This window comes from Bombina bombina, chromosome 2 (assembly GCF_027579735.1).
Source record: "Bombina bombina isolate aBomBom1 chromosome 2, aBomBom1.pri, whole genome shotgun sequence".
Lineage (NCBI taxonomy): Eukaryota > Metazoa > Chordata > Amphibia > Anura > Bombinatoridae > Bombina > Bombina bombina.
Window position 1 is genome coordinate 1,117,355,980 of NC_069500.1, and position 24,483 is coordinate 1,117,380,462.

The window sequence follows — 24,483 nt, forward strand, 5'->3', positions numbered from 1 at the left end:
TCGGGCCCTCGGACAAGGACCAATTTGCCCGACTTGTCAGTCCGCCTCTGCTTCTTGGTTCAGATATGATATGAATATTTGAATTAATGTCTGTAATTAATGTTATCTGTACTCTTTTTTAACCTCAATAAAAAGAATAAACTAAAAAACAAAAAATTAGATGTTAAACTCTATAGCTAATTCTAAGCAGTAAGAATCTCCTGTTCCCTGATCCTTAAAGGCATATTGAAAAGTGCTCATTTGATAAAAACAAATATTTTAAATCAAAGTAAACATAAAAAGAAACAGATTGTGTAAAAAACAGCAGACAACTTACTCTTTTTCTTGCAAAATGAACCCCTGCCCCCAGTGTAAAGTTTCATTCAGCCAGTTCTGAGCATGAGCAAATCAGACTCCCTGTTTATATAGTCTATTCACTTAATACTAAACTAACTCTGGAAGTTTTATGACATCATGCTAGATAAGCTTTCTGTAGAGACCACAGCCTCCTTGTAGGGCTGTGACAGGAAGTAACTGACACTGCACAAATTAAGTTTAATAAATAAATGAAAGGTAAAATTAATTTAAATACATGAATAATACATATTGCAGTGGTCTGTATCAAGTTTATACCTTTGTTTATTGCTTTTTAATAACTACAATGAAAAAGACTGATTAATACCCTTTCAGACATAAGTTAGGATTATATGAACACATGCAAACACTACTCCTCCTCTACATTGTTCCATCATAAGTTTCACACTATTCCTACTCTACACTATTCCATTGCAAAACACACATACACAGAGTGTCACTACATCAGCGATCTACCTTCATATGGTAAAGGGAGCACTATTTGAGGAACATTGGAATGTAAAATATGCATAACTACCTTCGGGTTTAGCTCTGTAGGTCTAATGTGATGCCGAAGGTCATGATATCCGAAGTCACAAAGTTAGCGTGCATCAAGTTTTGCTTGCATGCAAACATTTTACTTTCAACTTGTAATACGCACGCTAACCCGCGCTCATTAAAAGTTTACTTTCAGTGGTGTTTGCAAGCAAAATCACTAAATAGCATGTAATTCTCCTTGACAGATGCTTTATCAAACAGTGACATAATTTTATGGAAATTTTAAACACCATTAACTGCAGCTTGGAGGATAGAATAAAATTGTTGGTGGTCCTCACCAGTACCAATGTTTATTTGGTCAGATCTGTAGCCCACCCAAATTATAAAGTTTAATTCTGAAACACAAAATTCAATAGTCATAACATATTTGACTATATACAGATTACTTTATATAACTGGACACAAATAAACCTATAAAATACACATTAGTTTGCTATATAAGATGCATATAAAGTTATTATGCATCTTATATTCTATTATGGGTAGTCATCCCTATACAAAGCTTAAAGGGCCACTAAACCCAAAACCTTTCTTTCATGATTCAGATAGAGAATAGAAATTTAAGCAACATTACAATTTACTTCCATTATTTAGTTTGCTTCATTTTTTAGATATCCTTAGTTGAAGAAAAAGCAATGCACATGGTGAGCCAATCACACGAGGACTCTGTGTGCAGCAACCAATCAGCAGCTACTGAGCATATCTAGATATGCTTTTCAGCAAAGAATATCAAGAGAATAAAACAAATTAGATAATATAAGTAAATTAGAAAGATGTTTAAAATTGCATTCTCTTTCTAAATCATAAAAGAAAAAATGTGTGTTTCATGTCCCTTTAAACTTATTCTTAAAAGCAGGTGTGATGGTGTCCTATCATCTTAATTCACATCCTGCAAATATTACATGTACTCAGTTAATCTTAAAGGGATAGCCAACACCAAAATTTTTGTTGTTTTAAAAGATAGATAATCCCTTAATTACCCATTCCCCAGTTTTGCATAACCAACAGTTATATTAATACATGTTTACCTCTGTAATTACCTTGTATCTAAGACTCTGCAGACTGCCTCCTTATTTCAGTTCTTTTGACAGACTTGCATTTTAGCCAATCAGTGCTCACTCCTCAGTAAATTCACATGCATGAGCTCAATGTTATCTATATGAAACACATGAACTAATGCCCTCTAGTGGTGAAAAACTGTCAAAATGCATTTAGATTAGAGGCGGCCTTCAAGGTCTAAGAAATTTGCATATTTGCATAGGTTTAGCTTTTAACTAAGAATACCAAGAGAACAAAGCAAAATTGGTGATAAAAGTAAATAAGAAAGTTGTTTAAAATTACATGCCCTATCTGAATCATGAAAGTTTTTTTTGGACTTGACTGTCCCTTTAAGAACATGTAAAGCCGAGCAGTTCATGAAACATGTCAACAGTGACAAATATTTAGGATGTTACTGTTGGTCATATAACTCAGGGATCATAAATAGAATACTGTATGTTTGATGTAGAATATTATGTGTACACAATAGTTTGAGAATCATTTTATGTTGAAATGGAACTTTGAAATATGCCTCATGAGGGGATTAATGCTTTTTGGCTAAAATTTGGCAATTTACATCAGACTACAAACTATTAGTAAATAAATAGTTTTCATTGTATGTATTGGGTACTTGTAAAGCGTGACTAATCACCCGTAAGGGTCTCAAGGCGCTGCTCATTTTATCGACCACGGAAGGATGAAAGGCTGAGTGGACCTCACCGGGATCAAACCTTCAACCCTTGGGTTACTACAGAGCTCTGCCACAGTGCCTTAGCATGCTGAGCTATCTGTCCGGTTCTGAGCTATCTGTCCGGTTCATTTTCCTGCTGTAGGTTTATTTACTCGCCAGTGGCACTAATCCCTGTATTTATTTGGGTAGGGTTTCCTTTTTTTGTTGTAATTTAAAAATATAATTATAGAGTTAGATTCATAGACGCCTCATTTGCAAGGTAAGAAATGTTAGAAATTAAATTGAGCCTTGCTTCACCTATCTTTCCCAGCATTTCAATAGCTGGCCTTCCTGCAATTAATCATGTTAGATATGAATTGTGTTTTTATTATTATTCCAGTTAATGAAATTAAAGTTGTTAAGTGCCCCAATATACGATATCTTGCACATCAAACGTGCACTGCTAGCAACTCAGAAAAACAATAAATACAAATGCAACTTTTTAGAAACACAGCTGTTAAAAGAGTTGTGTAAATGTAATTATAAAATATTTTCATGTCTGTTTTATTAGGGTAAAATAGTCTTGATGGATAGAACAAGAGCCGTCTCAGAAACCTCTCAAATGATTGGCTGACGGTTAGGGCTCTATGGGTGTGGTTGTCGCTTTTCACCTAAAGCTTGTTTAAGCATGAAAAATTTATAAAAACCCCTATGCAGTATCTTGTCTTGCCGTTGAGTCTCATTGTTTCAATTCTAAAAAGGTTGTTTAGTTTTTACTTTGCTTTAATTTTCCTTTAACTGTTTTCAAGTTTTATTTTGACATATGTTAAAGATAACGGTTTTATATAGGGAGTTTTGTTTTTTTATTTTGCTTCTTTAGTAATTTTTGTGATGTTGGTATTTTTCACAGTGAAAATCAAGATAGATGCAGCTCCATTGATTATAACGGAGCTGGTCTTGCAAATTACGACTACAACGAGGGATGGTTGCAAATCTTTATGAATTCCACAATTTTTTCAGTTGCAATTTTTTCAGTGCTATATTAGTTTAACAAATGTATTTTATTAAAGGGTCAGCAAATTTACAATTCTCAAAATCTCAGTCCGTGTTCAATTTTTAGCTTTACATTTGAACCACATATTTCTTTAAAAATAATATTTATATGTATTAGTTAATCTTACTTTTAGTAATAGTACCATTACTTCTCCAACCCATTGATGATATATCTAATATGGGCAGTATAGAGCTATTTTCTTCAGGCCACATGAACTTCTTGGCACGCCTACACGAAGCTTGCTCATGCTGATGTCTCTTCAGAGTGGCTTCCTATCTGATTACAACTGCACGTGTCAGAGCAGGAGCCATAGATGCGCTTCAATAGCATACTCAGTAATCAGGCTCTCGTTCACAAATTTATTACATAGTGCAACAGATATTTTAGCGGTTTACTGACCACTGATAGTATACCCCAATGTCTGCAATTCTTAAATCAGTCATGTTGAGGGCTTTTTGCTTTAACTCTTGCTTTAGTCTGATATGTTAAATATATTATAATATTTCCAGCTAAACAACAGCTAGTCAGGAAATGGTTATTCAATTAAGGGCTAGATTACTAGTAGAGCGTTAATTTATTGCGCCTCCGTAAATGGGTACATGATAAATAACCAGTCATTACAAGCTTGCGGTAGCAATTAGCACTCAGAAAATTAACCAGAGGTCAGACCTCTGGTTAGTTTTCAAAATAACCCCCAAAATAAATAATATATATATATTTTTTAAATGTTGCAGTTTTTTCCCCAAAAGCAGTTATCAGGGGTTAAAGTTGGCAGGTGTTAGAAAAAAACTGCACTGAAAAGTGACTTTACATTGCGGTCTATGGGAACTGTGTGTTCCCTGTAAATATATAGGCATGAGAACGAGGTTCCCATTGGAGCCTATAGAAGAGCACTCTCGTAAGTGCAAAGCATCTCACGTTCACATTGAACCCAACTTGTAATAGCAGCGAACATTTATTCTGCTGTCTGCCGCTGCCACTCCTACCCTGTTGTGATCATCATCTGTCAATGCCACTGTGTCCAAGGGGCTCTAGGCACCTATTGCCATCCTCCTCCTCTGGAGGTGTATTTTTGAAGTTTATGTACTGTCAGGCCTACCTACCTAGTTCAAAAACTCTGCTGCCTACTCCTTCTACTCCTGTCCTCCCTGCTCTGTGGTGATCATCATCCCTCAATGCCAAATCCACAGGGAACTGCTGGCTGCTATGTCCAAGGGGCTCTAGGCACCTATTGCCATCCTCCTCCTCTGGAGGTGTATTTTTGAAGTTTATGTACTGTCAGGCCTACCTACCTAGTTCAAAAACTCTGCTGCCTACTCCTGTCCTCCCTGCTCTGTGGTGATCATCATCCCTCAATGCCAAATCCACAGGGAACTGCTGGCTGCTATGTCCAAGGGGCTCTAGGCACCTTTTGCCATCCTCCTCCCCTAGAGGTGTATTTTTCAGGTGTATGTACTGTCAGGCCTAACTACCTAGTTCAGTAACTCTGTTGCCTATTGCTAACGCCCTCTCTGCTCTGTGGTAGTCATTATCCACCATTGCCAAATCCTCAGGGAACTACTGGCCACTGTGTCCAAGATGCTCTAAGCACATGCTTGCCCTCCTCCTTCCATTCCTGGAGTTTTCTTTTTTTTTTAGGTTTATGTAATGTGAGGCCTGCCTACCTAGTACAATAACTTTGCTGCCTGCTGCTGCCACTCCTGCTCATGTCCTTCCTGCTCTGTGGCCGGATTGTTATCCGATGGACATTTGTACGACTGACATTTGTGTGACGGATAATATTCCGTCGAATTACGAGATAGATAGATACAGATCAAAAGATAGATTAGATAGAACAACAAGAAGGGACACAGTATTCACACATTCTGTATGCATGTTAAAAGCATGTCGTGGGGGTTGGGACCCATGGTTAGGTTCCCAGAGGCGGTTGCGGCGCCCGAGGATCTGATTAGAACAAAGCACTCTGGAGCGTATCTGCCCTCGACCGTCTCTCTGATATATGTCTGACGGACAAATGTGCTTTGGCATTCTGTCTGAGAAACCCCTGCTCTACGGTGGTGGGCATTATCTGCTAATGCCTACTCCCAAGGAAACTGCTGGGCGCTGTGTCCAAGGGACTCTAAACATGTTTGTCTTTGTGCCCCTTCCTTGGAGGTGTATTTTTGTGGTGTATGTACTATATTATTATTATCAGAACCTTAATTAAGCTATTCTCCTTCCTGCTGTTGCCATTCCTGTTCATACCCTTTACTGAGATGAGTCTCCAAGGAGAACTATTACAAACTTGTTATGGCACAGGTGTGTAGGAAAATGAGGAATGTGGGTACTTTAGCATGTATGGAAAGGTTGTAGTAGTGCTTTTAATGTAAATTTGTTTGAATTTCCTTTGTAAAACTTGTTCCAGTTCTTGTATGATTTTGGCTCACAGTGAGCAATGAATCTTTGGATTGTTTGCATTTGCTAGCAGTGTAATTATGCGGCCAAAAGTACTGTATGCTTCCCATAGGCTTTAAAGCTATATTACGAATTTCCGAATCTAACAAAATTGTTATCTTTAATATTCAGCTGAACCGAATGAGACAATAAACAAAATTCTTACGAGCCAAATCGTCCAAAAATTCTGAATTGAAAATTTCTCCCGTGCACATGTCTACCTAAGTGTCCACTAATTGTATAATCTTGTATCAATCAGTATCTATAAATGAAAGTACAACCAGCGTTTATAGTCTTGTCATTTTTTTTATGTGACGACTACACTCCAGTGATATTAGCTATGCAACAGAATGCACACTACAAATATTTGTAACAGCTGACACTGCTTCAGTACACAATTCATTTTGTATTATCTCTAAACAGTGATTGTTATTTGCAGGATATTAACTTGATACTTATTCTGGACACTACAGACAGAAGCTCAGTATCCTGTTTGGGGTGTTGAATAAGTACAGAAAATCACTTTACGTAACAAGCATTGCATTGCTCATACAAGATAACTAAAGCAGATAGGTAAATGTTTTACTGATATATTTACTGATAAATTAGTGTTTAAATGTGGTATGCAAATGTTAAGATTTAAAGATGCTATGCGGTGCTGATATTCAGTATAACTGTTCATTGATATGTATTTCATGCAGAGAATTTTCAGCAGTGCTTTAATGTTATTGCTTTCTTCTTGTGAATTTATTGGAATACATGTTGCATGTTATATTCCTTGGAGGTTAGTCTAATCTCAGTGGAAATCACAGGAAGACTATAAAACAATCAAGTGTCTTGTCCCATTTAATTGTTTGTACGTGAATAACACTGCAATGTTGAGTCAGTTTTTTTCATAGGTATATTATACATTATTAAAACATACTTAAAACAAATGTAAAATAAAAGGATGTTACACATAAGAAAATAAGGAATATTAAATAAACTAAGGATAAACACACACAATATCAAAGTATATTAAAAGCGTCCAGTGTGTATAGTGATGTCCCTACATAAAACACATCACAGACTACTCTAGCACAGAGTTTAAGTAAAGCTGACATATTTTATCCTAAGGAACAATGATGCACCTGTTTTTTTACTTTTAAGTATGAATATTGCCAGCTGTTTCTCCCTCACTGCTCAGTAGGTACTTGCAGGGTTAAAACCTTCTGCTAGTTTTACTGCTCCCCCTCCTCCTCCATCAGCTCCTGTCAGTTGCAGCACGGGGAGAGCTGGCTGTTGTGGAAGAGAGAAAGCAGTGGGGAAGTTAATTATTTCTGCACTGTTGCAACAATGAGGAGCTGTAGAAATCCCATATAAACAGTATAACGTGAAATGGATGATGCCTCCTATCTTCCCAGCATAATGATTCTATAGCAGCTACACACAGACTATGAAGCTGCTTCTGTGACCGTGACTTGCTGCACTTCCTGTAGATCTAATGATTAATTGCACTGCTCTGGGGCCTCTACTGCGCATGCTGCAGGTACAACATTGCTCCTCCATCTTATGCTTCCTGCAAATGCAGAGAACTGGACACATCCTAATATAAATAAAATACAAGGAGAGGTTTTACTGGATTATTATTTCTGCTCATTGCTCTGGTTAAGAGAAATCATATAATACTGATGATCAGCACAGGATACACCATGCTGGGTTACCGACTGCCTAGAGCTCTCTGATTCTCCTTTCTCGGACATTTCCTTTATCTCTACGCTTGAATGGACTTTAATGTTCTGCAGTTGTAAAATGGATGTTTACTTGGCTGAGCATCGTGTTTAAGGGGAAGCTGAATCGAGTGAGGAAATATCTGGGTAAGACTACCAAAGCAAGCCTCCTTTTCCTTTAGTATCTGTTTACTACGTAAATATTTTAGGATTATTGCCAGCGTGTTTAATGTAATCTGGTTAGCGCTGTATTTTTCTAGTTAATTAGTCTAGCCAGGCAATAGCTGCAAGACGCAAAAGGATGGAGCCTTAAGGCATTTGTCATATTTATAGCATTCAATAAAGTTTTGAAGGCTTGAATATCTGCCGCAGAGAATGCCGGGAGGTGTAGTTCACTTATTTGATTTGATGTGATGATGTTATAGTGCTGTGGCCCTAAACTGTTTCTTTATGTTAGGATGTTTGCTACGCTGTTTTAATAATTTTGCTACAACTACTTGCGTTACGACTGGCACTGTAATGTTTCAAACGTACTCCAAATGCCAGGTCGTACACCAATAAAAAATAATGTTTTCAGTAGATGATGACAGATGCAAAACCTTTATTGATGATTACTTAAAATCAATGGCATTTATTGCAATTGAATTCAGTGCCTCTGTAAGCCATAGCATTAGTATTTCTTGTCATTTTAAAGGGGGCAAAGTGAAGCATACATTTTTGAAATTAGTAGAACTGGATGTTACTTTTTTTTTTTATCTATAAATGTAGTGTAAGTGCAATAAACACAACATGAACCCAAACATGCATGCAAATTAAATTACCTGCAACCATTTTCCTTCAAATGGCTGAACTGTGACTCCCAAATAAAAAAAAAATTGGACAATATATATTTAACTCCTGTGTTGGACTGCTGTATTTGTGGTTACATATGAATCCAGTCATTGCTGGGTGATTTGTGGTGTACAGACATATTAATATATTTTGTTGTTAGCAATATGACTTATTTGTTATGACATATATGGCTGATAGTTTCCCACTTTTGTGTTCACTAATTTATGTGCACATATTAAAGAACAAGTATTCTGCCAGTGTTCTATTTTTTGTCACTGAATAAACTGTTCCATATTGATACAGCAGTTTATGCTGGATCTGCTTCAATAAAAAGGTAGTTTGTACTCTGAGAAAACATCTTAGATTTTCCCAAAACATCTGCACAGCATTTTCTTTCCTATATTTATTTTCTCTCTTAATATACTTTCTTCCATATACACAATGCATTTAAACATTTCTACCTCTGATAAATTGCAAAGTTTATTAATGCTGAATAAACTTTAACAACTTTATGAAAGAGTGGGATTTCATCCTTAAATGATACCAGGTGGTAGCATGTGGCTTTTCTAGGCTTAGCCTCAACTTTATATTAGGTTACTTTTATAGTGCTCTGGCCAAGCCCAGTCATAAAAGCACCAACAATGGCGAAAGTCTCAATTAAGTAGTCACATACCCAGATGGTATTCATTTGATCACCATGGCAACAGTAATCACCACACTATAGATTCACCAAAATATGGGGAAAATGCCCTTTCAAATAAATACTTTGTTCAGAGCTTCTTGCTTGCTGTTTATTCATGACCTCATTAGTGATGTACAGTAATTGCACAGATGTCCCCAGTACACATGCAGTAGTTATTGTTATAATTAGTGCTGACTTAAAAATAACTCCACTGGAGTGAGCACAATGTTATCTATATGGCACACATGAACTTGCCCTGTCTAGCTTTGAAAAACTGTCAAATTGCACTAAGATTAAAGCCTTCAAGGGCTTAGAAAGTAGCACATGAGCCCACCTAGGTTTAGCTTTCAACAAATAATACCAAGAGAAAGAAGCACATTTGATAATAAAAGTCAATTTTGTCCCCTATCTGAATCATAAAATTTTGACTAGACTGTCCCTTAAATGATCAGAATTACACATGCAGTAGTGATTTCACCCCTTGATTGTCCTTTTAATGGAATTTCTGTCCACTACATATGTGGTATACCTTTTCTGGCTGTAACTGTTGCTCAAGTACTAGAAAAAAAACTGTAAAAAAGCGCTGAATACTAGGTCCTATATAAACAAAAAGAAAGATAAATCCCTAAAAGTTATCAAAAGTTTAAACAAATACTTTATGCGCTTAAAATCAGAAACGATCTTTAGCTTAAATATAGTGCAAACTGAGAAAAGTATAAATACATGAATTGTACACTTTAATACAAACACACATAAAATCAATATCACATAAAAATGAAATATTCACAAAGTCCGGTATAAAAAGACTTCTCTGAGTCTGCATAAAAAATGTATATACTGTATGTTAAATTGTCCCAGGTGATCGGTAGTATGATGATGAGTAGCACGTTCTGAAAGTAAATCAAAGAGAACTCCTCTCAGTGCAATGTACTTTGTTGCAGCAATATAGATATATCCAAACTTAATATCAGGTAAGCAGAAATCGGCTACATAAGGATAAGAACAACTCTTTCCAGTTTCTGAAGATATCCCGTTAAGTGTAAGCCACCAAGCTCCGTACTATGTGGTTGAACAGTTCACAGTTTTAACAAAAAAAAAAATTGAAGAGGATATAATCTAGAAGAACTAGCCACAAATAGTATATAAAAAATCAAGAAACCTTAAAAATATTTTAGTACCTACAGATCTGAAAAAAGAACTATATAAATAAACAGAGAGACCTATGGGGGATTGAAGTGCAAGGTTTGTATTGAAGAGTACATTATATTTAAGCTAAAGATCATTATCTGATTTTAAGCGCATAAAGTATTTGTTTTAACTGTAACTGTCGCTCACAAGGAATTAATGGAGGAGAAAAAGAAGGGGTAGGAGAGAGCAGCCGAGCCTGGTTGCCACATGTTCAGGTTAGCCAGAAGAAAATGACTAGTGCTTGGGAAGGGGAAGCGGTTGTGGCACACACACATTTCCTTAGTCAGCATTAAAACAATGTGTTGTGAATTTTGACTACAGTACAGTGAATGACTCTCACTCATTTAAAAAATAGCTATAATTTGTTTGTGAGTCTTGATAAAATAGTAATTTTAAAATAATAATGTTTTGCCCTATTTTAGGTCTGTGGTCCTAACATTCATGTTTAGAGATGAAGTTCGTTTTAGGGATTCTACTGTTTCTCTTCTTTTCCATATGGATGGAGGAAGTTCACTGCAAGGAGAAATCATCAAAGAAAGGCAAAGCAAAGAAGAATCAGTATCTATGCCCATCGTATGTAATTATCTTTTATTTTTACCTCATATGTTTCTTATTCATCCAAAGGGACATTAAACACAAATGATAGAATGATGTATGTAAAACAAAGATTAGTCTTTACAGAAATGGTGGCTGATTCATGGAATAAACTTCCATTACATGTGGTAATGACAAACACTATGTGGGACTTTAGGATTGCCTTGGAAAAGCATAAGGCTATCTATCCTACAAGATAAGTTTACACTTTTAGGACATTTTGGGCAGACATGTTGGACCTATGGTTCCTATCTGCTGTCAAAATCTATGTTTCTCTTTCCCGATTTTAAAGGGACACTGAACCCAATTTTTTTCTTTCATGATTCAGATAGAGCATGCAATTTTAAGCAACTTTCTAATTTACACCTATTCTCAATTTTTCTTCGTTCTCTTTCTTTCTTTATTTATTTGAAAAAGAAGGGCATCTAAGCTATTTTTTTGGTTCAGAACCATGGAAAGTACTTGTTTATTGGCGGGTGAATTTATCCACCAATCAGCAAGAAATGCGCCGGCATCTAAACTTACATTCTTGCATTTCAAATAAAGATACCAAGAGAATGAAGACAATTTGATAATAGGAGTCAATTAGAAAGTTGCTTAAAATTGCATGCTCTATCTGAATCACAAAAGATGTTGGGTTCAGTGTCCCTTTAAGTCTCAATACCAGTAACAGAGTTTCTAAAACAAATTCAGCCACTGTCACTTTTTGCGTCTTTAATATTACTAATATTATTTCTGGATTCTACAACTACTCTTGAGGATCATTAAAATTATATCTATTTATTAAATATTATTATTATTAATAATAAAATAATTAAACGGGCAGTCTTCTTGAAATTTGTTAATATTTTAAAAAGATAGATAATCCCTTTATTACCCATTCCCCAGTTTTGCATAACTAACACGGTTATATTAATATACTTTTTACCTCCTATTAACTGTATCCAAGCCACTGCATCCTCAAGGCAGAAATACTGCAATCTGAAATGTCCTCGCAAAAATTGCAGCATGTCTGCAAAAAGAACAGGACACATGCATGAACGTTTGGCTACATTTAGCCACCAATCAGCAAGCACAACCCAGGTGCTGAACCAAAAATAGGCCGGTTCCTTTGCTTAGATTCCTGCTTTTTCAAGTAAAGATAGCAAGAGAAAGAAGAAAGATTGATAATAGGAGTAAATTAGAAAGTTGCTTAAAAGTGCATGCTCTATCTGAATCATAAAATAAAAAACATATGTTTAGTATCCCTTTTAATTATCACTTTGCAATTAAACTGTTGCAAACATTGCTTTATTCTCCAGTTAATTATCAGATTGCAATTGAGCTGGCGCTTTAGTATTACTGCCTAATTTAAAACTGAATATCATTCCAAAAACAAAAGTCATTGCAGAAAGTGAAAAAAAGTTTTGTGTCCGGGCACTGCAGAATGCCCCTTATCTCGGTACTTTTTACAATCTTGCATTTTAGCCAATCATTTATGGTTCTTGCATAACCATTATCAATGATCACAATTTTATCTATATGGCACACATGAACTAGCACTGTCTAGCTGTTGTGAGATATATATATATATATATATATATATATATATATATCTATATATATCTATCTCTATCAGCCAAAAAGAAGTGCACTCTCAGGTCTTTCACAACAAACGGAGTTACTTTATTTGTAACGTTTTCGGAGGTCTCGCCTCCTTCATCAGCATAATTCAAAAGTACAATAAACACATTTTAAATAGTGAAACACTCACACTCGCCACTTCAAACCATACCCCCTTGTTTGGCGCCAAACACTCGATGCTGGAACGCATACTGCGTTCCACCGGTATTGCGAGCCGGAAGCAGTGCGCCACGTCACTTCCGGTTTGCATACTCAATCGATATGTGTCATTCCTATTAAAAAAAAAAGGATGACATATAACATGAATAGAGGTGTGCCCCTATATATCTTAACATTGTATCAAAAAAGATTAACCAATTGTGCCCTAAGTGAAAAAAGGTTAATTCATGATAGTTCAATTTTCGTGCCGACTACTCACTCGTTGCTATGGCAACCTATGTACACTTACGTCCCCGTGACCAGCTTTAGGGGAACCAAACTCACTAACCTATGTGATCCTCAATCTTGTATGATATTACGTGACATGTGATTTCGCCATACTAGATTATATACCTTGTGTACCATATGTGAAAAAAGGAAGAGTGACATATTTTTACTACACTATACTGTGCCTAAAATGAATTCATGTTGTGTGCTATGTTGTTGCCAATCTTATGTTTCAATAGTGTATAGTATGAGGGGGTTCTTTATATACATGATAAAAACTGCCGAAAGTAGCTGACCATATCAATTTAAGATCCTAGCTAGCCCATACGGTATTTGTTTATTTAGGCGGCCAGTGTATGTGGATTCACACTAGATGGATCCATGGCTTCTAGTTGCTGGTTTCATAAGGTGTACAAAACAGAATGTTATGCATTATGGGGTTTGTGGAGACTGATAGCTCCCTCCCCTTATGCTCCTGTATAATCTAGGATAATCTGAAACCCTATGATATATACCAAGAGGGACATAAAAGAACCGATCCTCACCACTCACTGATGTGAATAGTAATCTAGAAACCCCATTAGGGGGCCACCCCCCATCTGCAAAAACAGGCAGTTATAAAAACCCCAAATTGGAACAGTAATTACTCATGGGGATTCAACACTATATCAATAACATATGGCACATAAGTTAAACCATCACGCCCATACCACTTCCATACTTTCAAGAATCACATATCACTAAAAGGAATACCTAAAACGAAAAGGAAAATATTAAAAACAAATTGTCGTCAGGGTCCATATATTCACTAATATGGTACCCCGTAGGGTAATGTCTCATCTGTATGAGTTCCAGTTTTGCATAATAAGCAACAGCAAACAAAATATTTCTTGTGATGCAATCAACCAGGTGACTGCTATTTCACAAAACTATCTTCTTTCTTCTTAGGATTTTTTATTCCAGGCCCTTCCTTGTTGATGTCATGTCAGTCCACTATAAGATCCTTTTCTTGGTGAGATATCCTCCTGTGACCCTTACAGACTCCATATAGTGCAACTTCTGAGTTACATAGACCTTGAGAACTATATATATATATATATATATATATATATATATATATATATATATATATATATATATATATATATATATATATATATATATATATATATATACAGGGAGTGCAGAATTATTAGGCAAATGAGTATTTTGACCACATCATCCTCTTTATGCATGTTGTCTTACTCCAAGCTGTATAGGCTCGAAAGCCTACTACCAATTAAGCATATTAGGTGATGTGCATCTCTGTAATGAGAAGGGGTGTGGTCTAATGACATCAACACCCTATATCAGGTGTGCATAATTATTAGGCAACTTCCTTTCCTTTGGCAAAATTGGTCAAAAGAAGGACTTGACAGGCTCAGAAAAGTCAAAAATAGTGAGATATCTTGCAGAGGGATGCAGCACTCTTAAAATTGCAAAGCTTCTGAAGCGTGATCATCGAACAATCAAGCGTTTCATTCAAAATAGTCAACAGGGTCGCAAGAAGCATGTGGAAAATCCAAGGCGCAAAATAACTGCCCATTAACTGAGAAAAGTCAAGCGTGCAGCCGCCAAGATGCCACTTGCCACCAGTTTGGCCATATTTCAGAGCTGCAACATCACTGGAGTGCCCAAAAGCACAAGGTGTGCAATACTCAGAGACATGGCCAAGGTAAGAAAGGCTGAAAGACGACCACCACTGAACAAGACACACAAGCTGAAACGTCAAGACTGGGCCAAGAAATATCTCAAGACTGATTTTTCTAAGGTTTTATGGACTAATGAAATGAGAGTGAGTCTTGATGGGCCAGATGGATGGGCCCGTGGCTGGATTGGTAAAGGGCAGAGAGCTCCAGTCCGACTCAGACGCCAGCAAGGTGGAGGTGGAGTACTGGTTTGGGCTGGTATCATCAAAGATGAGCTTGTGGGGCCTTTTCGGGTTGAGGATGGAGTCAAGCTCAACTCCCAGTCCTACTGCCAGTTTCTGGAAGACACCTTCTTCAAGCAGTGGTACAGGAAGAAGTCTGCATCCTTCAAGAAAAACATGATTTTCATGCAGGAGAATGCTCCATCACACGCGTCCAAGTACTCCACAGTGTGGCTGGCAAGAAAGGGTATAAAAGAAGAAAATCTAATGACATGGCCTCCTTGTTCACCTGATCTGAACCCCATTGAGAACCTTTGGTCCATCATCAAATGTGAGATTTACAAGGAGGGAAAACAGTACACCTCTCTGAACAGTGTCTGGGAGGCTGTGGTTGCTGCTGCACGCAATGTTGATGGTGAACAGATCAAAACACTGACAGAATCCATGGATGGCAGGCTTTTGAGTGTCCTTTGAAAAGAAAGGTGGCTATATTGGTCACTGATTTGTTTTTGTTTTGTTTTTGAATGTCAGAAATGTATATTTGTGAATGTTGAGATGTTATATTGGTTTCACTGGTAAAAATAAATAATTGAAATGGGTATATATTTGTTTTTTGTTAAGTTGCCTAATAATTATGCACAGTAATAGTCACCTGCACACACAGATATCCCCCTAAAATAGCTAAAACTAAAAACTACTTCCAAAAATATTCAGCTTTGATATTAATGAGTTTTTTGGGTTCATCGAGAACATGGTTGTTGTTCAATAATAAAATTAATCCTCAAAAATACAACTTGCCTAATAATTCTGCACTCCCTATATATATATATATATATATATATATATATATATATATATATATATATATATATATATATATATATATATATATATATACACATATATATATATATATACACATACATATATAATATTTATCTAGGCCTATTTTGGCATATTTCATGTCACTGTTTTGTAGCCAAATGCGATCATATTACAATTTTATTTAACTTTTTCACAAAGTTTGGGTTTCTCACTGAAAATATTTTCACACAACTACTGCAGTCATAAAATAAATGGTTGTAAAAGGTTATTTGTGGTCCCCTTTGTTCAGACACAGCAGGCATGCAATTTAGTTTTTAGCAATTAGAAGACCGCTATTTGCAGCTGTGCACCACACATCTGAAATTCTCGGCATCAAAGGGGTTAATTAGTTATCTGAAATAGGGAAATAGTATTTTAATACAGGCATTACCCTCCTACCTGACACTTCCCACCTCCCAGATCCCTCCCATACAGCTCTCTCCCTTCCCACACCCACACTTCTGACCATCATCTTAAGTACTGGCAGACATTCTGCCAGTATGAAGTTTTTGTTTTTTAAATATTTTTATTTATTTATTTTATTTATTTTTCTGTAGTGTAGGATCCCTCTTACCCTTCCCCTCCTAATGGTGTCTGCCATCTTAGGTACTGTCATCTATCTGCCAGTACCCAGTTTACAGATTTTTTTTTTTTTTTTTTTTTTAGATTTATTAATTATTTTTATTTATTTTTTAATTTTTTTTTAAAATAATTTTTTTATTGATGTAGAAGATGGCATACAAAAATATCATCAAAACACACCATAAATGTCATCACCAAAGACATAGTGCAAAACTGGATATACAAGGAATGCAATAGAAATGTTAGCATTAATAATAACATCAACCAGCGAGATGACAAACATAGGGAACACTTAGAATACTATGCAGAATCATAATTCAGTTACGCCAATACAAATTGAAGCATACTCTTTTAATCGAGGGCCACGCTTGGACCCCCTAACCAATTGGAATTTTTTGCTATAATAGAAGGCTACCTGAAATAGGGAAGACCACTCATGGGCCTAATGCTGTTTACCTCACATTTTGAGCTTTTTGAAATCTAGCCTCTCAACTACTAGAGTAAAGAATAAAATATGCATATGGGAGTTAGAGGCTCTTTTTTATCAGTCTTTCGTATGGCAAAGTTGTGGAGTAAAATATATAGGTATGTTGCAGTGGATAATGAAGAATATAGTTAGGGTGCGGTATTGACGAGAAAAACCGCCTAGTTAACCCTCTTGTTATAGGAGGTATGTTATGTAAGGGGGGGAGGAGGTGGTGAGTTAGGAAGTAAAGGGCCAAATATATAAACCAAAGAGTGCACGTATAGCAAAGAGAAGTAAGCTAGGTATATTCTGGCCTAGTGTAGATTCTTATATGCGAGGAAGCCCAATCTGGAGTCCTCAAAATTGCTCTATTGCAGACAGTTTAATTCCTATACAGCGCATACTATGGCCTCGTTTTATATGATGAACGCAGGACCAGCCTGTCTTAAAAATATGTATTAGCCTGGATTCACGGTAAGGTGACTATAGACTAATGAGTAAGAAGCGCTACAAATATGGTAGTGATCTCTCTGGATGATCTATGAGTCTGAGGTGGCTAAAGTAGCACCTAATATAGTAGGTATAGATCGATATATATCTAAAATATAGTGAAACTAGAGCTATAATGAAAAGTGAATAGTTTTTCACACTCCTTTGTAACCTATCCCCGCCACCCGGGCACGGGCCCTATGTCCAGGCGACGGGCACAACTGTCAAATTAGTCTAGTAGTGAATTATGAATTTTTCCAAGGAGCTACTCACACCTATACAGGGAGTGCAGAATTATTAGGCAAATGAGTATTTTGACCACATCATCCTCTTTATGCATGTTGTCTTACTCCAAGCTGTATAGGCTCGAAAGCCTACTACCAATTAAGCATATTAGGTGATGTGCATCTCTGTAATGAGAAGGGGTGTGGTCTAATGACATCAACACCCTATATCAGGTGTGCATAATTATTAGGCAACTTCCTTTCCTTTGGCAAAATTGGTCAAAAGAAGGACTTGACAGGCTCAGAAAAGTCAAAAATAGTGAGATATCTTGCAGAGGGATGCAGCACTCTTAAAATTGCAAAGCTTCTGAAGCGTGATCATCGAACAATCAAGCGTTTCATTCAAAATAGTCAACAGGGTCGCAAGAAGCGTGTGGAAAAACCAAGGCGCAAAATAACTGCCCATGAACTGAGAAAAGTCAAGCGTGCAGCTGCCAAGATGCCACTTGCCACCAGTTTGGCCATATTTCAGAGCTGCAACATCACTGGAGTGCCCAAAAGCACAAGGTGTGCAATACTCAGAGACATGGCCAAGGTAAGAAAGGCTGAAAGACGACCACCACTGAACAAGACACACAAGCTGAAACGTCAAGACTGGGCCAAGAAATATCTCAAGACTGATTTTTCTAAGGTTTTATGGACTGATGAAATGAGAGTGAGTCTTGATGGGCCAGATGGATGGGCCCGTGGCTGGATTGGTAAAGGGCAGAGAGCTCCAGTCCGACTCAGATGCCAGCAAGGTGGAGGTGGAGTACTGGTTTGGGCTGGTATCATCAAAGATGAGCTTGTGGGGCCTTTTCGGGTTGAGGATGGAGTCAAGCTCAACTCCCAGTCCTACTGCCAGTTTCTGGAAGACACCTTCTTCAAGCAGTGGTACAGGAAGAAGTCTGCATCCTTCAAGAAAAACATGATTTTCATGCACGACAATGCTCCATCACACGCGTCCAAGTACTCCACAGCATGGCTGGCAAGAAAGGGTATAAAAGAAGAAAATCTAATGACATGGCCTCCTTGTTCACCTGATCTGAACCTCATTGAGAACCTGTGGTCCATCATCAAATGTGAGATTTACAAGGAGGGAAAACAGTACACCTCTCTGAACAGTGTCTGGGAGGCTGTGGTTGCTGCTGCACGCAATGTTGATGGTGAACAGATCAAAACACTGACAGAATCCATGGATGGCAAGCTTTTGAGTGTCCTTGCAAAGAAAGGTGGCTATATTGGTCACTGATTTGTTTTTGTTTTGTTTTTGAATGTCAGAAATGTATATTTGTGAATGTTGAGATGTTATATTGGTTTCACTGGTAAAAATAAATAATTGAAATGGGTATATATTTGTTTTTTGTTATGTTGCCTAATAATTATGCACAGTAATAGTCACCTGCACACACAGATATCCCCCTAAAATAGCTATAACTAAAAACAAACTAAAAACTACTTCCAAAACTATTCAGCTTTGATATTAATGAGTTTTTTGGGTTCATTGAGAACATGGTTGTTGTTCAATAATAAAATTAATCCTCAAAAATACAACTTGCCTAATAATTCTGCACTCCCTGTAATGTTGGATATAGTTTTAAATGGTTCGTGAAACATTAGAAAGGAGAAAACAAATATAACTAAACCATATGGGTAGAACAGAGTAACAGTCACTAGTAGTATTATAGGATTGCTTGTAAGAATAGAGTACAGTTATTCATTGGTAACCAGATATTAAACAGTAGATACATTTCCATGCGTACTGCTGCAGTAGAACCTAATATGTATATGAATATATATGCAGTACATTAGGATTCAAGCCTCATGTCCTAATTAACAGGAATTTAATAAATGAGCCAAATTGAACTGTAAATAGGGCAAAAAGCTGGTTAAATTAAATATTATAAACTGTGTATGCTGAACGTGCAAAGAAGTCTTTAGTAGGGAGAAATACACTAGACTGCGATATGGCTCATCTTTTAACTGTTGAACCTGTGGGTGCACTTAAAGCTCAGAGCTTAGTATAGGTACCGCAAACAAGATCCCTACTAGTTTTATTTTGGGCTATAAATAGGACCTTAATGAACTTTAGTAAAAAATGATGTGGCAAATGTTTAAATTCTGGTAACCTCACCATGTATGCAAACAATGAGGAGCTTGTTTATATACTGCAATAAAAGAAGTAACTAGAGGGATGATAAACTGGCCTCATTCAAACATAAACCGCAATACATGTAGGTAGCATTACATTCAGTTTCTAGGAATGCCCCATTGAAAAAGGAAAAACATGACAGGGCTCACACAGATTTTCCAGGGAACAGCTTGCATTAGTCTGTAAACGTATAATATTGCAGGTCCACACTTGGGAAAATACAGTATAGCAGTGGCCAGTATGATATATATATGAGCACAACAAACAGTCCCTTCAGATAGAAAGATATGTGTTCTGACTTAAAGTGGTCATCATATGCTATCAGTACAAAAAGAATATGTCTCCATTAAAAGCCAGTCCGCTCCATTATTTATTAATTGTTTTAAATATTTTTCTGTAATGTAGCGGTCCTACCCCCTACAATTGCTAATGTAGGGTCTTCACTTTCAAATTCATATTTTTTTTTTCCTGTAGTGTATTGCTCCTTCCCTCCCTCTCCTATTAGTATTATTATTATTATCAGTTATTTATAAAGCGGCAGCAGATTACGCAGCGCTATACAAAGAATAAAACAGTACAGGGATGCAATACATACGCAAACAAATTGATAAAAGGAGTCAATTAGAAAGTTGCTTAAAATTGCATGCTCTATCTGAATCATGAAAGAAAAAATTTGGGTTTACTATCCCTTTAAAGTCAAATTTATTATTTAGACGGAATATAAGTTTAAAAATTATTTTTTTACAGTTTAATTCTATTGTCAAATTTACTTAATTCTCTAGGTACCCTAGTTAGGCTCAGTAGCATGCATGCATGTTTCGTAAAGGGACACTGAACCCAAATTTTTTTCTTCCGTGATTCAGATAGAGCATGACATTTTAAGCAACTTTCTAATTTACTCCTATTATCAAATTTTCTTTATTCTCTTGGTATCTTTATTTGAAATGCAAGAATGTAAGTTTAGATGCCGGCCCATTTTTGGTGAACAACCTGGGTTGTCCTTGCTGATTGGTGGATAAATTCATCCACCAATAAAAAAATGCTGTCCAGAGTTTCAAATAAAGATAGCAAGAGAACGTTGAGAAAATTAGAAAGTTGCTTAAAATTACATGCTCTATCTGAATCCCAAAGGAAAAAAATTGGGTTCAGTGTCCCTTTAAGCACTATATGTTGAACATTGTTGCAAACACTGCTGCCATATAGTGCTCAAGCAGTGTTCTCCACAGAAAATGTTGCCAGCTGGGAGGCATTATAAAGTAGCTGGGTGGGGTCAGTGTAATATTATTTTCTGTTATAGTACCAGTAAATACAGTAGATTTGCATAATGAACAAATACATGATAACTAGGGATGGGAGAATGTTTCGCAACAATCGAAAAATGAAACAAATTTAAACACGTTCGTTCGAATCGAATTTCGAATGTTTACTTAACATTCTAACATTCGATTTTCGAATGTTCGGTTTCAAATTTTACGATTACATTCGAAAATATTCTTTTCGAAAAATTCTAATTTATATTTGTAATAGTATTTCTAATGCTTTCTTTAAATGTAATATTCAAATTATGCAATATTCTATATAGAAACATTCAAAATGATATATTTGTATCTATCATGTATCAATTTACTAGATTCCCTACCACATGAACTATTGAATTCTGAATAGTATTTGTTAAATAGAATGTTAAATTCGAAATTTCGAATGTAGACATTCAATATAATTATAAACATTTGAATTTGAAAGTGACATTCGAAAACTGTACATACCATTCGATTATAGAATTTTTAAGAATATTCGTTCTTATCAACATTCGTATTTATAATTCGAATTTCGGTAATAACATTCATTCTAACATTCGAAATTCGGAAATTTACACATTCGCCCATCCCTAATGATAACAAGACAATGCAATAGAACTTAGTCTGAACTTCTTCAAATGAGTAGTAAAACATTTTCTGACAAATTCCAGTTATGTCTATTTTCTCCACTCCTGTATCATGTGACAGCTAACAGCCAATCATAAATGCATATACATATATTCTGTTCATTCTTGCACATGCTTAGTAGGAGCTGGTGACTCAAAAAGTGTAAATATAAAAAGAAATTTCTCATTTTGTTAATGGAAGTAAATTGGAAAGTTGTTTAAAATTGCATAATCTATCTGAATCATTAAAGTTTAATTTTGGATTGAGTTTTCTTTTTAAGCTATCCAAAGCACACAGTACTTGCATTCATTTGCATACATTGATTTAATGATAATTGGTGCCATAAACATAAAAAGCATTTTACCCGGGTTGCCAGTATAATCAGCCAGTCAGTGTGCCCATTAAATAGGCCCTGGGGAGAATGCAGCTAAGTATGCTCTTCAACAGTGGATTCCAAGACAATCAAGCAATATTGGTAATAAAAGTAAGTTGGCATTTGTTTTAATCGGGTGATTTGTCTGAACCAAGGATGTTTTAAGTTTTATGCCAATGTAGACATGCTTAAAAGAGATGGGTTAGGTTGAAATGACTCTGCACTGAAAAATCTGTGACTTGAACATGTCCTCTTGTTAAGGACTCTTAAAGGGTTGTGCACATTTGGGGCTCGATTTATCAAGCCCCTACGGCTGCAAGTTCTCACAAGAACTTGCTCTCCGTAATTTATCAAGCAGCGGTCACGAGACCGCTGCATCCCTAAGCTCTTCGCCACCTCTAAAGTGGCGAAATTCAATCTCCTCGGTCGAGTGCGACCGAGGAGGTTGACAGCTCCTGCCCACGCGTGATTGGCTGTGCGTGGGCAGGGGGCGGGATTGCACGCAAGCGCATAATTGCGCTCGTGTGCAATCATGATTACCTGTGGGTAATTTCGCCCCGCCGCAGGCGAGCTGAGGCGTACAGGGGCGTGTATACGTGCCCCTGTATGCTTCAGCTTTAATAAATCTAGCCCTTGAAGTGTGGGAGAGGTAGTTTATATACTTGATTGAGATAATAAAACAGATGGAGAATGAGCTATGATTGGCTAATTGAATAAATCAGTGTGTGTGTATATCTGGGCATCAATCCAGTGTGGGTTAGAACTGTAGACATAAATATATTTTGTTGTTTTGCATTTAATTTTCAAATTACACTTCTCAGAGGAATGCATGCAGCCGAACAATGAGGTGCACTTAATAGTATACTGTGATGGATTCAGTTCTGTTTCTGAGATGACATATTTACTATGAAAGGTTACAAGGTCATGCTCTGTGAAAGCTCTTTTCAGATTCTAATTTGTTCCAGTTGACACACTCTAAACAAAACGTTCTCCAAAGCTTTAAGATATCACTAAGTCTCCACAACATGGATATCTATCTATCTATCTATCTATCTATCTATCTATCTATCTATCTATCTATCTATCTATCTATCTATCATCTACTCTATTGTGGCCCATTTTAGCATTTTAATTGGAAAACATGGATAAAATTGGATTTCCTCATAATAATTAACATTGCTTTTTCCCATGTTGCCCTTAAAGTGAAGGCCAATTTTAGGCTAATGGACTACTACAACTTACTCAATAACATATTTGCAGTCTAGTCGCTAACTTTATTTTTCTCAACTGTTTTTACTTTTTATAATCAAATTATATTATACTGGCCATTTCCATTGCGACTCCTCCCCTCCACTGCTTCCTTATTCAGCACTAGTGACGTAACGAGCGGTCCGACATGCTCTCTACGTCAGTCAGAAGCTTGTGCACAAGATTTCAAAGAAACTGCGTATGTTCCCTGGAATCGCGCATTTTAGCGTGATCGTTGTGAGTGACAATATGTATCAAAATAAGAAGGAAGCGGAAATACGCATGCACGTCTTGCACACGAGTCGGAGAGGTATATGACTATTTAGGGTGTAACGCATGCGCATAAGTGAGTAATGACGTTTTGAAGAAGGGGCTGAACGCTCTGGGGGGGGGGGGGGGGGGAATGGAGATTGGAGAATTGAATCTTCCAATTCTTTCAATCAATATGGGCAAGATGGCGGGTGGACGAAAAAAGTACAACGGAGGCTAAATGTAAAAAAAACAAGATTTGTTAAAAATTGAGGATAAATAATGAATGAACATCAACCTTATTTTGAATCAACTGCTGAACGGCATGAGCGACTCACCCGGACTTGACCTTCACTTTAATGCATGCATTGTATATGAATGGTTAGATCTGAATTTATAATGGATTTTTATGTTTCGTACTTTTTGGGTTACAGAAACACAAGAATTATAAAAGGTATGATCAAGCATATTCTCCTGTTTAACTCTTTCATTGTCAGGGGCTTATATATATGTACATAGGAAATTGTATGCTATTTTTTAAAACTAGTTCAGATTTCATCTGATTCCTGAGATATTATGCAATAAATATACTGTATAAAAAATGTTTTTCCATATTTTTCAACCTACTGATCAGGAAACTGTAATTCTTGTTACCCAGTTTTCCATTATTGTCTTATTTTGTATCTTATCTATAGTGCTGAACTGCTGTGGACTCTGGAAGCTCATTATAAATTCCAATCCCATAAATTGGCATGACATGTCATAGACGTGCAATAGCTCTTTTAGTAAATAGGACTCACAAGGGATATGAAACCCATTTTTGT

At 36.5% G+C, this 24,483-nt stretch overlaps 1 protein-coding gene across 1 annotated transcript in view; it reads left to right on the forward strand.

Annotated features, from left to right (window-relative positions):
* Window positions 1–7,578: 7,578 nt before the first annotated feature.
* Window positions 7,579–24,483, forward strand: part of GLRB (glycine receptor beta) — a 437,385-nt gene continuing 420,480 nt past the window's right edge. Inside the window, exons 1-2 of the mRNA XM_053703772.1 lie at window positions 7,579–7,942; window positions 10,919–11,069. Coding sequence (XP_053559747.1) covers window positions 10,948–11,069 — 122 coding nt within the window. The 5' untranslated portion in view covers window positions 7,579–7,942; window positions 10,919–10,947. The remainder of the gene's footprint in view (window positions 7,943–10,918; window positions 11,070–24,483) is intronic.